Source organism: Ostrinia furnacalis, unplaced genomic scaffold, assembly GCF_004193835.3.
Source record: "Ostrinia furnacalis isolate ACB-3 unplaced genomic scaffold, ASM419383v2 OfSCF4780, whole genome shotgun sequence".
In the NCBI taxonomy this organism is placed as follows: Eukaryota; Metazoa; Arthropoda; class Insecta; order Lepidoptera; family Crambidae; genus Ostrinia; species Ostrinia furnacalis.
The window spans coordinates 53474-68825 of record NW_021135019.1 but is presented as its reverse complement, the minus strand read 5'-3'; the positions used below and the strand labels follow the sequence as shown (position 1 = coordinate 68825).

The 15352-nt window shown below is 33.9% G+C and overlaps 1 protein-coding gene across 1 annotated transcript; it reads left to right on the top strand.

Moving 5' to 3' along the window:
- Positions 1-3397, top strand: LOC114359994 (uncharacterized). Its single transcript, XM_028314543.1, has 2 exons — positions 1-122; positions 1621-3397. The coding sequence occupies exons 1-2, from the start codon at positions 105-107 to the stop codon at positions 3226-3228; spliced, it is 1626 nt and encodes a 541-aa protein (XP_028170344.1). The 5' UTR covers positions 1-104; the 3' UTR covers positions 3229-3397.
- The last annotated feature ends 11955 nt before the right edge of the window (positions 3398-15352 follow it).

Genomic DNA, 15352 nt, shown 5'->3' with positions numbered 1-15352 from the left:
CCTCTTCGGACGTTTGACACACACGTCAATTCCCAAAGATTTTCCGATATAAATTACTTTTTAATTGATGGACAGCCCGAGTTTCGGCCATTAGTGGAACGATCATGGATTTGTTCAGACAGGTGTGTATGAGTTCTTTTATTATTTTTACAAAAGACTAATCTATTTTTGTGTTTGTGAAGCAAGTGTAACAATGTGACCCTTTGGTGACCCTAGACCAGAGGTGAAATTGTGTAATGCAATCGTTATCATTTGACAGTTCATAACGTACGATTATTCTGTCAAACAAACGCTTTGTTTAACTGACTTTATCGTACGTTATGAACTGTCAAATGATTACGATTGCTTTACACATTCCACCTCTGTTAGCAAAACCTGAATACCTAATAAGTTATGATGGTGCGGAAACAAGCAACATTTTCTCCCTGAATTTTTTTGACAAACATTTTCATTTTCCTTTGTGTATAGTCGCCAGTACATCAGAATTTAGAGATTTGTTGCAAAATCTCACCTTTCTCAGCCAATAAGGTGCCGCAGTGTTTACCTTGACTTGACTTATCATTGTCCGTAGTACATTTCACCTGTTGTCACACTTGTCACGCATCTACGTCACTCCTGCGTTGTAACGAAACCTCCGACAACCCCCGGGGGAGTGTCGACTTCTTCCAGTCGCAAACTATTCGAGTCCTCGCCGAACTTTTCTTTTGCTTTTGTTTCGATCAGTGTTGCGGTGTCGATACTTTTTTGTCGATGTTTTTTCTCTTTGTGTGGCATTTAATAATATTTGTTAGGGATAGTTAAACAAAGAGGAAGACATTATCATATTGGAATAGTTTGAGATGATAATATTCTGTTTATGTTGAATCGCTTCTGTAAATAATTATTAATACGTGTTAAAGTTAGCATTTAAATTGCAATGAAATCGTACCATAGCAACAGAGATACATTTAAGTTTATAACGTTAACTAAAGTTCCGTAGCCACATGTAAAAAATAAAAAAACGAAACCCTTATAGATTTTTTAAATTATTTTTAAATCTGAAAGAATACAGAATCTGTATTCTGAGAAATCTGCATTCCATTATTATCGACGCAAACTGGTTTATAGTGCAATACTTTTAAGTTTTAATTACTAGAAGTCATAGAAAAAATAGTTACATCCATATCGGTACCACGATTACTTTTATTATTTGCTATCGATTCCAATTTCCATCAACCCCTAACTCTCACAATGAGATATTTCGTCCGCGCGAGTTGTTAGCAGTTGTTAAACACTCCTGGGTCATTTGTCGAGCGAAACTTTCCGCCAATAAACAAGTTAATACTTCACAAAATGTGTTACCAACAATTTTGTTACGAGCCAATCGACATGTAAGGTCAGGATTCTGGGCCTTCGTGAAATAGCGTGGATACTTAGTGTAGATTTATTTGTTGTCTCATCACTGAATGTAGATTCAAATAAACTTGACATTTAATGACCGCAAACCACTGATGATAATAGCAATGATATAGCGGTGTACAGTCGATTAAAAAGAAGATATTATACCTAAAAGGACACACATTTTGTAACTTGGATGAACAAGATTTTTATCAAAATAATTATCTAAACGTTGTTTTTCAGAATGGTGTTATATTCGCCACCTTGGTGCTTGCGAGCGCTAGCTTCTGCGTAGCGGACGAGATGAAGACCCTGCCCGATGCAAGCGTCTTCGAGATGAAACCTCCCAAACAATTTATGGACCTATTCAAACCGGACCACAGCAAAAATCTCATTAATCCAATGAAATCTTATGTTGATGCAATGTATAACGGACATTTAAAATCTCTCCCAGATCCTTCTGTATTTGAAATCAAGCCTCCCAAAGAGTTTTTAGAACTATTCAAATTCAAAGAAAAGGATAGTGGCGACAGTGTAGCTAAAGATAAAGAAGTTCTTGTCAGTCCAATGAAGGATTCTTCCAACTCTGATAAAATGCTTAAAACTGAACAAGAAAAATCGAAAGCTCTTCCGGAGATAGCTACATCTGAATTGCCACCACCGCTTGCACCTAAGGAAGCGTCTGATAGTACAGCTGAAGATAAAGAGGAACTTCCTAAATCTGTGACAGAGTCCTCGACTGTAACTACGAGTTTGCCTGACCTCTTTGACCCATCAGTTTTCGAGATGACTCCGCCCAAAGCATTCTTGGACCTATTTCATCTAGGAGATGAGGGAGATGTTCATAACGACGATAAAGACAAAGACTCATCTGATCAGAGCCATGATCTATATGAAAAGAAATTACCCGTGTTCGATATTAAACCACCAAAAGAGTTTATTAAATTTTTCCATTTAGAAGAAAGTGAAAGATACACGCCAATGAGATATCCAGGTTGGGCTTTTCAAGTGAACGATGGAGGACCAATAAAAAAGCTTGAAAACTGGTTTGGACTTAACAAAAAGGACGATGATGATGACATTCTAGTAAAAAAGGAGAATTTAAGAAAGGCAGATGATGAAGAGAAGATCGTAGGAATAGAGAGTGAGAAAAAAGAGAAGGTTAGCGAAATAACAGATGACATTGAAGATATTAAAGTAGAAAAATCTAGAGGGGAAGAGAGCTTAAAAGCTCCACTTAAGATTTCTTCAACTATTGTAACACCAAATCCACATGACGAGAAACTGGTAAAGACTAATAAATATGCTGACGCTATCATATTCCCTAAAGTAGAAAATTTAGACAAAAAAGGGATAGAAGATAAGGCAGGAAAAGAATCAAAACCAAATGACAAATTGAGTAGTGTTGAAAAAGCAGAAGAGAAACCATCTCCACCAAAATCATCAGAGAGTCCTATTTTCGTCCCAGCTCAGTTATTGACAGACCCAGAAAGTTATGGCCTGGGCAATATTTTGATGTTGATGTCACGACGCAAACATACTCATGGGAATTATTTACCTTTAGCTCCGCTGACCAACCAAGGTGTGAAACCTAATGGCAATGTTGTTCTTCCAAACTCCCAGCCTCTCTTTACGAGCGTTCCATACGTGTCAAATGGCGTGACAGTGAGCTACGTTTTGGCAAATGGAGTCCCTTCCAATGGACAAATAGCTCCAAATTACCCAATAACTTCGGGACAGGGTGTTATTTTGAATCCTGTTGTTGGCGGTTATGGCCAGAATGTCTACGCTCTTGTACCAGCTAATCAATATCAATCCAATTTATATCATGTGCCGATAAATGGATATTAAATGAGCAAGTAGATAATTGGTTCCGGCTCTTAGAAATGTAAGGGCCACTAAAGAAGTTTATTTGTAAAGAACTTGATTTTAATGATAACTATAATAAATACTTAATTGTGTAAACAATTTACACAATAATCGATGTATTGAGTACTTATTTTAACATAAAACATGTAAAGTTATTTTATTTGACTAATTAATAAATCTGTGCTTTAAAATAAGCAGGCATCCCGAACAAGTACAATAGTACTTAATAGAACAATATTATTCTAAATTCAATTTTAATTTGTCATTCATTTAAGGAATTAAGAATACAGTATTTAATTTGACTCTTGTCTACCTACATTGATAAATAATAGCGACAATAATAAATGAAGATTCATTCCTCTCGACAGAAAGATTTTTTTTAATAATAATTTTTAGATCTAATTTATTTTTTAATTTAGTTTCATTTTCTTTGAAAACCTTCGGAAAATTTTATAACTTTCTTTTCGTTTTTACAACAACCACGGTGCTTCCAGAAATTGACAGGAGAGGGCGCTACTAGTCGGGAAAATAGGAAAAAAGGGCAAAATAAAATGCAATTTTTTGGCCAATTGCCACTTGCACATTTAGCACCCTCACGTTATAAAAAAAATCTTAAAAACATGGTGTGACGTGACAACAAAATATTTTACGTGCAGTGTTTTTTGAAAATAATTATGAACTGTAAGAAGCTGTTCTGGTTTTCCCGTTATTGGACGCTGCTGGGAGGTGGTTCTTGTGCGTAAGTGGAATTTGTTTGTTATTCCTGCAAAAATGTTCATTAGATTTACAGAGATTTACCTATAACCCCAATTTATGTTGAACCTCATACATATTATAACCTCATGAGGTTAAAGTTAAAATTAACGGGTTTTATTTATTTATTTATTTATTTATTTTATTTATTTATTTATTAACACCAACAAGACATACACCATTTTAGACAATATTATACATGCTTATATAATAGGTTAAGTGCTATCTTAATTATAGGCGTTACACAAAAGAAATTGAATTAACGTAGCACAGAACATTAGTAAATTTTAAATTGAAATACCTAAGTTAAATAACAATAAATTAGTAATTTTACAATAATTTTGCAAAAAAAATACTTTTATGAAATTAAATTATGATCATACTATAGTGCGTTAAATATATAAATTAGAAATTAGAAAAGACAATCAAGGCAGCAAAATTAGTCCTTTACGGAATTTTGATATATTGCTTAAAAATATATCCACATTAATCAGTTCGCTTGATGAGTCACTGAGCGAACCCATGTTGTTTGTGACATGTTTGTGTACTTTATTATAATTAGTCACTAGCCTATTAAGTGGTGCCTGGAGTCCCTGACGCGAAGATGAATTTCTCTGAACGAAGGGCATGTAAGAAGCTAGACGAATACCACGCGAGGGAGCACGAATATTGATCTGCGACAGAAGGTTAGGCGCATCAAGGACACCATTAACCAGCTTATGGAGAAACAAGTGATCCATCAGATTTCTTCGATCTTCCAAAGACTGAAGCTTAAAATGCTTTAACCTGTCGGAGTAGCTTGGGAGCTTTTTAGCCATGTTACAGCTGTATGATAAATGCCAAAGGAAGCGCTTTTGAACTCTTTCTATATTTTTCCGATACACGTCATAGTAGGGGTTCCATACGATGCTACAGTATTCTAGCTTACTTCGTACCAGGGCTGAATAAATAGCTATTTTTGTGGATGGATTTCTAAATTCTTTGCAATTTCTCAGGACAAAACCAAGCATCCTGAAACTCGCATTCACAATATTCTCTATGTGCTTATGGAAGCGTAATTTGTTATCAAGAATAACACCTAGGTCACGCGCATGCTCCACTTCCGACAGCTGATTCCCATTGAGGAAATATGCAGTGGGGGTTAGCTTTTTCTTCCTGGTAAACCTAACAACAAAGCACTTATCGACGTTTAAGCACATGTCGTTTCTAGAGCACCATGAATTCAAGTTGTTCAGGTCATTTTGTAGTAGCACTGAATCAGCAGGTGTGCGAATGCAGGTTCTTGAATGGAGACCGCGTTTTGGTAAAAGTAGGTACCTACTTAGGTAGGACGGTTACTGTACTTCATGTGCCGACGATCTCAAGATGATTGCTTATTTAGGGTTTGTGGCGTTGTCATGTTTGTAATTCTTTAAATAAAGTTTTTAAAATTTACAACTTAAGTACAGCTTATAACTTATGTAGGTATAGGTATTATTGGACATTGAAACATATTTCATCAGTTTCTTTTGTCCTGCTATTCCTGAATTTTCTGCCATTAAGTCTTACTTATTGTTTGTCACTACAAATGCCTTTTGTGCCTATGTCAAGCATTTTAAATAAAAATTGCAAGACTTTCAATCCACCCGCGACTTAGAACCGCTAAATTATCAGGCGCTGGCTGCAGTGTAATATACATATAATATATCTTTCATTAGCGAATCGCATTTGCATTCCCGGTGGGAAATCAGCGACCGGAGCCGGCTTCTATTCTACAATCGCGCGATACGACTTAGAGTAGGCGCACACCGTTGATTTTTCGTCGGCCGATAGTTTAGTCGGGCAGTTGATCAGTATGGGCATGTATGGGAGTGCGCACACTACGCCGATTCGATTTGGCCGATTCTTCATACAATTTAAAATCGGGCACAACTATCGGCCAACTGAAAATCAACGGTGTGCGCCTACTCTTACGCGCCAATAGAGATTGACAATCTTGCAAACAAATATTGTCACATTCACGAAAAATAGAACAGGCTTTTAGATTAATCTGAGATTGAGTAGGCAGTGTAAAATTTGATGTAATAATGTCGCTTAGGCACTGCATTTATACTGTTGTAAAATCAGGCAATGGGGTAGTCTAAAAAACAACAGTGACTGTTGGATTTGAAATATTGCTCCAGTAGAAATTGAGTTTCTATATTAGTATGGGATTAGAATTAGTATGATGGGAAATTGGGAATCAACTCTAGATTATTTCTAAAACACTAGATCGTTATCAATGTTTATTTATATCGGCTTTATTTGATAGAAACATTGTTAGTTTCTATTGGCAGTATTTGGCAGGTACTGTACAAGTTTCTGAACAGTTTACTGAGCATGTCCATCGGAAATTGTTCAACTTATTTCATCATTAGTTTTGTGAAGTTTCTATTGGTTTCCCGTGTACGAATCTATGAATTTGTACTGCGGTAGCCGCTTAGAGACCATAATCGTCGAGTATCTAAGATATTTGTGTAACGTTGTCTACGAAGGGCCATTGCATAGTCTACAGTGTTCAATAACATTTCGATATGTATTTCGAGTGGGCGGGGCACATAGCTCGTAGAGATGATAGCCGTTGGGGCAGAAAAGTTCTCGAGTGGCAACCACGGGCCAGTGGCAAGGCACTACCACTTAATGGTAGCACCGACGATCAGATGAACGTCGTGGGAAGAGCCTGGATGCGGGCAGCGCAGGACAGGTCGTTATGAAATCCTTGGGGGAGGCCTTTGTCCAGCAGTGGACGTCATTTGGCTGGAACGAACGAACGAACGATATGTTTTCGAGTGATTCCTTAATCGTGGCTCTACATGCTCGCCCCGTGGGAAGTCTTCCAGCAGAACCGGACCCGTTTACCGATTCCACCCCGCGGGAGCTGTAAAAACATGTTGCGGTCGGCTGTAAAATGGGTCAGCAATATTTTTTAACATAAGTTGAAAACGTTTTGCTTTCGTGTTATTTAACTTTATGATAATGTAGGTAAGTATAAAACGGTTTTCAGATGTAGTAGAGGTTGGATTTGATAAGGCCTTAGAGCTCTTTCAAATAGACGTTTGTAGTGCGTTTGCAGGACCCTACACGGTAAATTGTATGACAATTGCGTCGGAATAAAATTGACAATTATGTACCAATATTAGTGTGCGGTCTTGCAAACGCACGACAGACTTCCTGCTGAAAACGTCTAATTTCAGCAGCCGTTACCACGATAATTGCTTAGGGACGTCAAGGCAGACTTCCATCGAGTTCAAATATAAAATTTTGTAATTTAAAAAATTGGTTTATTTTAGAATAAAAGGAAACTTGTATTACCTACACAGGGTAGGTACATTTTGTCACAAGCAAAGCTCCAAAAGTTCTCCTGTGTAAAAGTAGTTAAAAAAAATCGAGTGATTCCTTATTCGAGGTGTCCGGGCAGTAAATATCGGGTCGCCGTCCTGAGGGATGCGTCTCTTCCACTCGGACAGTTTGCGGTTTCTTCCCGGGAGGCGTAAAAATTTATTTTGCGGTCGCCTGTGGTAGATATTGCTTTATAATGTAGCAACATAAAATTTTATTTCCCAACCAATCGGACCGATTCGAGTAACGATTACAATTGATAAGCCGTACAGTTCCAGAATCAACTACTTGCACTTTGTGTTACTTTTTAACCGATTTCAACAAAAGGAGGTTCTCAATTCGGCTGGTATATTTTTTGCTATGTACCTATGTTTAGTTTCTTACGTACATCGTGTACCTAAACCACTGAACCGTTGTTGTGTTCCGGCAGTTAGAGGTAAAATAGCCAGTTCCTCCGTGGTTGAGGATTCCGGGTGAAGCTCGCTTCCACCTTCGGCCTGATCGTCACTTACCATCAGGTGAGATATAGGCCAAGAGTTTCCTCGTTGTGGATAAAAAAACCAAATGAATAATTTAAATTAATTAAAACTATTAACTGTCTTTGCTAAACAAACATGTTTTCAATGTTTTGTTAATATACTGAGCCAAAACAGAGGCAACTAATTTTATTTCAAATTGCGTTTATAATTTTGTTTACTTAGTTTATTGAGTTTCCAAAGTTATAATTCTGAAATTCTGAATTGATTAAATTTTTGATTGTTTTGCGGCTACGGTATTTTATTAAGGTTTCAATGTAAGCAGAACTACTAGACCATGCAAGAGTTAATAAAACTATTGTACCAGTAGAGTCGATAAAATTATTTCATGTAAAGTGTGAACCTACTTATTTCTAAACTAGCTTTTGTCCGCGGCTTCACCCGCGTGAAATTTAGTTTGTCACAGATCGTCACAAATTATAGCCAATAACATGTTATTTTGGGTTACAAACAATAATACTGTAAAGTTGCATCAAAATCCATTTAGTAGTTTTTGCGTGAAAGAGTAACAAACATCCAGACATCCAAACTTTCGCATATATTAGTAGGATATCATAGGTTTCTATCTTTTACACCAAGTGCGAAAAAGTTTTAATTCCTGAAGATTTCTCAATTCAAAGTATGCGTGGAAAGCTGCGGAAAAGGCCAGTTTATTTACCCTATTAGGTAAAACAAACAAAAAAATAGGTACCCTAAAATGAGCATCTGGTCTATGCGTTGTTGACGTCGTAAATAAATGCGAACGATGTTTACGACCAAGGCTGGGATTTATCGGGGCACTTAAATATTGGTTTATTCACTCGACAAGATGGGCGCTAATCATAATAAAATTGGTGGAACTAGCGCCTAATCTAAGGCTTAGTTGCACCACCTAACTTTAACAGTAACTATGATGATAACCGGTGTTTTTTGTATGGAGTTTGACAGATTTTTGACGTTTGTCAAAGTTAAAGTAAGATGGTGCAACCCAGCCTAAGTTAGGTATATTATGATGTCTAGAAACGAAATATCTAGGTATACTCTGAATTAAGTATTATTCATCTTAAACTTTCGCGTTCCATTTCAACTAAAATGCTGCAGTCTTGTGACCAGGGTTCGAAAATATCCGATATTTATTTATTTATTTATTTATTTATTTATTTATTTATTTAAGGACAACCAACAAAACATACACCATACATTCACAGTTTCCTTATAAATAAATTAAGCTAAGGTGTTGCCTTAATTAAAGGTTGCCACGACATGCACCGAATGTTGGATAACAATAACGTTGCCAAAGTGACAGAATGCAAAACGCAAAACAATAAATTATTAGCTAACCGTCGGAGTATACAATTCAGAAATTTGTTTTTTGAATTTACGTAGCGAAGATGACATATCAACGCTGGCCCCGGATGAACGTGACAGGATGCTAAATTGTGACTGAATCCTGTTGATAGAGGAGAAATGACCCAGATTTGTCCTAAAACCATTTGCTTTAAACGGCAGATACCTGGACAACCGAGCTAGTTTGAAGGGAACATTGAATTTAATCTGTTTAACGAGATCAGGACAATCTATGTAACCATTAATTATTTTATATTTTTGAAAATATAACTTTATTTGATTATATAATATATCATATCAAAATATCGGATATTTATGATATATATCCGATATATATCAACTTTGATATATATCAATTTTGTATGAAAGCCATAGTATTATTTTATTGTACTATTCATGAATACTATTGCATATGTGTTACATAAACATGTTTTTAATGTTTTTAAAACTTAAAATCAGACAAATAAAGCAAAAACATAAAATATCTTTGAAATACGACAAAATCAACTAAAAAAATAAAAATCTTATGTCAAAAAGTACAAATACAGTAACAAATTTTAAAAATTGATATATATCATCAAAACCGGCTTGATATATATCGGATATATATCCGATATATATCTTGATATATATCCCTTGATATATATCCTCGAACCCTGCTTGTGACCAGGCAGCATGGCAGCCGAAACGTCAAGCCAAGTGCATAATATATCTCATTCATATAGTCGTGTTATTAAGACCCGTGTTTTTATATTTTAGTATTCATCTTGACAATAAAAATTTCATTTTTAAAGGCCCATTTGCAGATCCTAACTTGAAATTCATTCTGTTTCTATCGACATTAAAACTTTTTTGATATTGCGACTTGTTTTAAAGTGGACAAGGCTTAAGCTGACTTGCACCATCTTACTTTAACGTAACTTTAACGATAACCGGTGCTTTTTGTATGGATTTTGACAGACTTGTGACGCTTGTTAAAGTTAAAGTAAAATGGTGCAATCCAGGCTCAATATTATTTCACAAAACTCTTATTAGTACGAGAGGGGACCGAAAGATACCCTACGTCACTTGATACTAAGATAAACTCCATGGCAAACGTTCAGAAAAGGGGTGCTGAGCTTGGAACAATTAATTAATAAACTCCGATTTGGGAGAATGTTTCCGGTGAAAATAGCGGGTTAATTTACATTCATTTGCTACTGATATAATACTTATGGCATCAGTATTAATTATTCCTTCATTGGTAGTGATGGATCTTACGGTCCCCTTTCTTACTGTAACGAAATTAGGAACAGTAAAGAAAATTAGCCCACTTCCCTGAAGGCTAAGCCCATAACTACTGCTGGCGATAAAATCGCCAAAATGGGCGTTTCGTGAGCTGTATCTGTCTTTGCGTTTCTTTCGCGGGAGCAATAAACCATTGGGCCGGTAGTTACGACAAGAATAAAACGAAAATAAACGGAGTGGTCGCTAATTAAAAACGTTATGTTTATACCTGTTTACTTGTTCATAGTAGTATTATATGATGGTTCGGTCTTTCAAAATGTGGAGCCAATTTTCTAACTCAATTTACACTTTAGTCAAAATTTGGGGCTTGGCCTCGTCTAGACAAAATTTTAATTTTGTATCTTTGCGTTTCTTTCGCGGGAGCAATAAACCATTGGGCCGGTAGTTACGACAGAAGAATAAAACTAAAATAAACAGGAGTGGTCGCTAATTAAAAAAGTTATGTTTATNGGTGGGATACCTAGTTTACTTGTTCATAGTAGTATTAAATGATGGTTCGCTCTTTCAAAATGTGGAGCCAGTCTTCTTACTTAACAAACTCGACACCTTAGTAAAAAATTGGGGCTTGGCCTCGTCTTGACAAAATTTTACATATTATTTTGGTGAAAAAAGTATTTTCTGGATGTCAAATAAATACACATAGTTTGATTTTAGATAATTTTTATTTATAGATCAAAAATTCTCGATAAACCAACAATTTAAGTTGCTAGAGAAAAAATAAGCAGATCTGATTGCGAATGCCACTTTATTTGTGCGATTCGCCCCCAGTTTCTAGAATATTTTGTAGTTATAATATAAGTAAAATCTAAACATCGAATTCGGTGTGTCGTTGGTGTGTTTATTTTTCTGTCAAATTATTAATTTAGTGTCAAAACAAGTTGCGTTGCTACCGATTCGGTTTTGTCTTACATAAAATATAAAAATAATTATTTTCTTATTTCAGAAACTGAGGGTTAACAATATTTTTTACTATGACAAATTGTAATAAAACTAAATAATAAGTAAAAATAAAAACAAAATATGAACACCATACGTAAATAAGTATTAAGCTTTGTGCATAAATGAAGATATCAAACAAAGTAGAGTACGACTTGAATATAAAATATCAAAAAAACTAATAATGACTTTTAAAAGTATATTTTTATGAAGAAATTTTCAAACATTATTTTATAATCTGTTTATAAAACAATACCTATATAATTTTAAAAACAATTCAATCATTTTACCGACAAATAAATGGGGTTACTTCGACTATCACACTAGCAAATCTATCAATTAGAAATTCACGATTTTAAAGAGACGATTTAAAAACGACATACACTATGTACATGTATATTAAAAGCATTTCGACCCTAACCCTCTATCACAACATTAAAAGGCAAGTAACACTTGGACCATTCGCTTGCAAAGGATAACTGGCAGTTATTACCTAAGAACAATATATTATTAAAATAAAAAACATGTTATTTACTAAAAAAACATAGCCCTCCTTCTGGCGCAGTCGCAGCTTCGCTGCTTATCAACAACTATTTTTTATTTAACTTTTTTGTTAATCTTTTGTCTTTAACTGATACGGATTTAATTTTTTTTCTTGACTTTTATGTATTTTTTTGTGAAAAAAGTATTGTTCAATTTATATTGTTCTTATGGGAATAACATTAAACCAATGAACATCACAAAATAAAACACTTAAGTCTAAGCTGGACATTCCACTAAAACACCTAAACGTACAAAATCACCAAATAATTATACGGGACCCTGTTTGCTAAAGTATAAGTACTGATAATATAAATGGGTAAAGTCTAACAGGCAATACATATACAACATTTTTATATTATTATTATTTATATTATTTATATATTTAAAATTAATTAACTCGATATTAAATGAATAAGAGAAATAGAAACCAGTTAGAGATAGAGGCACCAGGTTTCAAAATGCTTATTTATTTATTGTTTTAATTGCAAGTCTAAAATTGACCAAATAGAAATAAAATCACAATTGCGCAAGTTACTAATGTTTCATCAAAATTTTATACTTTTGCGATCAGTTCTGCCTGGTTGACTTTACCCAATTTAATATAAGTTTCTCTAGCCATGTTCTAAATTTACTTAGATGTTACATGTTACGTTACCAAGGTACATCAATTACCTATTCTTGTCGAATCAGTCCGCTAAGGGTCTAGCTAGACAATTTTAAAATTCAATACAGTAATGTATAAGTGCAAAAAGTAAAAAATATATCATTTATATACCGCATTGATTAAAATTATTGTTTCAAGCATAATTTTACAGCAATATTACTATAACTTGGAGCAATTCTTTAATAATTAATTAGTATTTAAGTAATGAATTTGATGATTTAATTATGAATAAGAATTTATACATAATTTTTAATGTGTTTATTTTACAACACTTGCCAAAATCTAAAAAGGCTAATTTGACGTCAAAATTGGTCACTCACCTAATAATAATAGCTTTTATATATATAATTTTAACTTATTATTTTGCGAATTATTATTAATAATGGCGTAAAAATAAAGTTTTTATACATTTTCTCTTTTTAACAATATAATCTTCAATAAACCACAAATAGATAATATTCTAGCACATTGTATAGGTAAATTATTATGTAAGTATATTTTCGATGTTCCAAAGTCATGAAAACGGTTGGAGGTGTATTAAGGCTAAATTATTATGGCTAAAATGTATAAGACTAGATTAAAGTGAAATTTAAATGGCTCCATCAAAACATTTTTGATGTAATCGTATAGAAAGTATGATGTGGTAATGGATTTAAAGTAAAGGGGACTTACATTACAATTACAATAATATCGAATTGTTTAAATTCTAATTCTACAGTCGTACCTATGTACAAAGGGGACGCCAAAAGATATTTGAGCAATTGGATGCTGTATAAAATATGTGAAAAATTAACAAAATACGAGAAATTATGACTTTTAAGGTCAACTATGCGAACATAATCATAAAAGTTTAACTTATGAATATTTTTATTTTATTACTAATTAATATTTGAAAAAGGATAAAATTTATTTTAAAAAGATTTTAATTATCATTAACACGTGACGCACAGATATAGATATACCTAGATAACGCGAATGCACCTACTTCGCGTGTCCCGATCCCGATAAATCATCGGAATGAGCTGCCGCTGCTCACAGTCCACGCGCGTCTGTTGTTGCATGCGGACGGCCGCGAAAACTAGAAAAATGCCTCAATGTGTGATAATTAATTGCAATAAGCCAAAAACTTCGAGCTCCCAAAGGCAAGGACATATTTCCTATCACGGGTAAGTTATTTTGATATAATATTGAGTGTTAATTCATTTTAAAACAATTTTTTAAGTATTACAAGCGTTGGTTTCAAGAATGTACCTAAAAACTTATAACTTACCATTCAAACAATTTTTTACGATACATTGCCGGGTTTGTTTTGAGCGTTTGATCTGACGTTATGTGTTTAGAGGCGATGTATAACGGACAAGCGCCACTGTCGCGCATCGCTTCGACTTCGTTGTACACGCAACTTCTCATTCGTCTGTCAAATTTTGCTACTAGTGTTGTTCGTTCTACTACTTTAATCAATAAATCGATTCTTATCGATATCGGACAGACGAATGATACTAATTTATTATTAAAAAATAACTCTCATATATAAATAAATATTCTAATTAATGTGTATTTGTAGTATTTATTTATGACTTTTTTTCCTAGTTTTCGATTTTAAAAAAATGAAGATAATGGATTAAAGAAACACCACAACAACCTCTATTGTTGTCAAGGAAGAGAAAATTAGAAAAAGTATAGTATAGATATATGTATTTTCATGTAAAAGTATTTATAATAATGTGTGTACATACATATAAGAAATAATGATCTGCTGATGATGATGTAGATTGTAGAGAAATGAATACAAGTAGTGTACGTGATTTTGATGATTTTTATAAAACATTGCCACAAATAACAGAATTTTGTGACCAAATAATCACATAATATTGCTGGATATGTTATAAGAGCAATACAAAATATCTACGAGGCACCGTTGTCGAGATATTGATATTTTAATAAAAACTTAAAATGTATTTTATTCACTATTTAAAGTAAATAATAACATATTTTAAGTTTTTATTAATACGGGATCGTGTCTAAAATTAGCCTTTTAGAATTCAATGAAAATATTATCTATTTAAACATTCCGTTTAATATCATTCGTCTGTATATCTCATTCGTCTGTGTATCTCATTCGTCTGTCAGATAATCGATGCCATTTCTGTGATCGTAGCGGTGCGTTGGGGCAGCGGCGGCATCGGCATCTTTGAATCGATTACGATTTCCCGTCACTAAATGTTGTCTGTGACGTCACAGTAGGTATTAAAAAGTCGGCACGCTTGGTTTTAATACAGATCGTGCTACTTGCGTTATCTATGTATATCTATATCTGTGATGTATATCTATATCTGTGACGTGACGACTAGCTTAGGAATGAAATATATTGAATTACATAACTACTTAATAAAATATACAATATCCACCTAGGAATCCCACTAGATATATAAAAATATCATTTTAATGCATCATATTCGACACATAAAATATAATAATTGCTATAACCCTCACTATATGTCATTGAAAGGAAGTAGATAATAAATAAATGTATAAAATATAAATAAAATATTAGCAAGGCCATTTTATAAAATAATTATGTAATTATTATGTATAATTTATTTAAGGATTCAGTTAGAATAACATAAGTTTATATGGCTTTGAATGGCACAAATGACAGCAAAATCAGGTTCTATATCATGACTTATCTGGATCTATATTACAC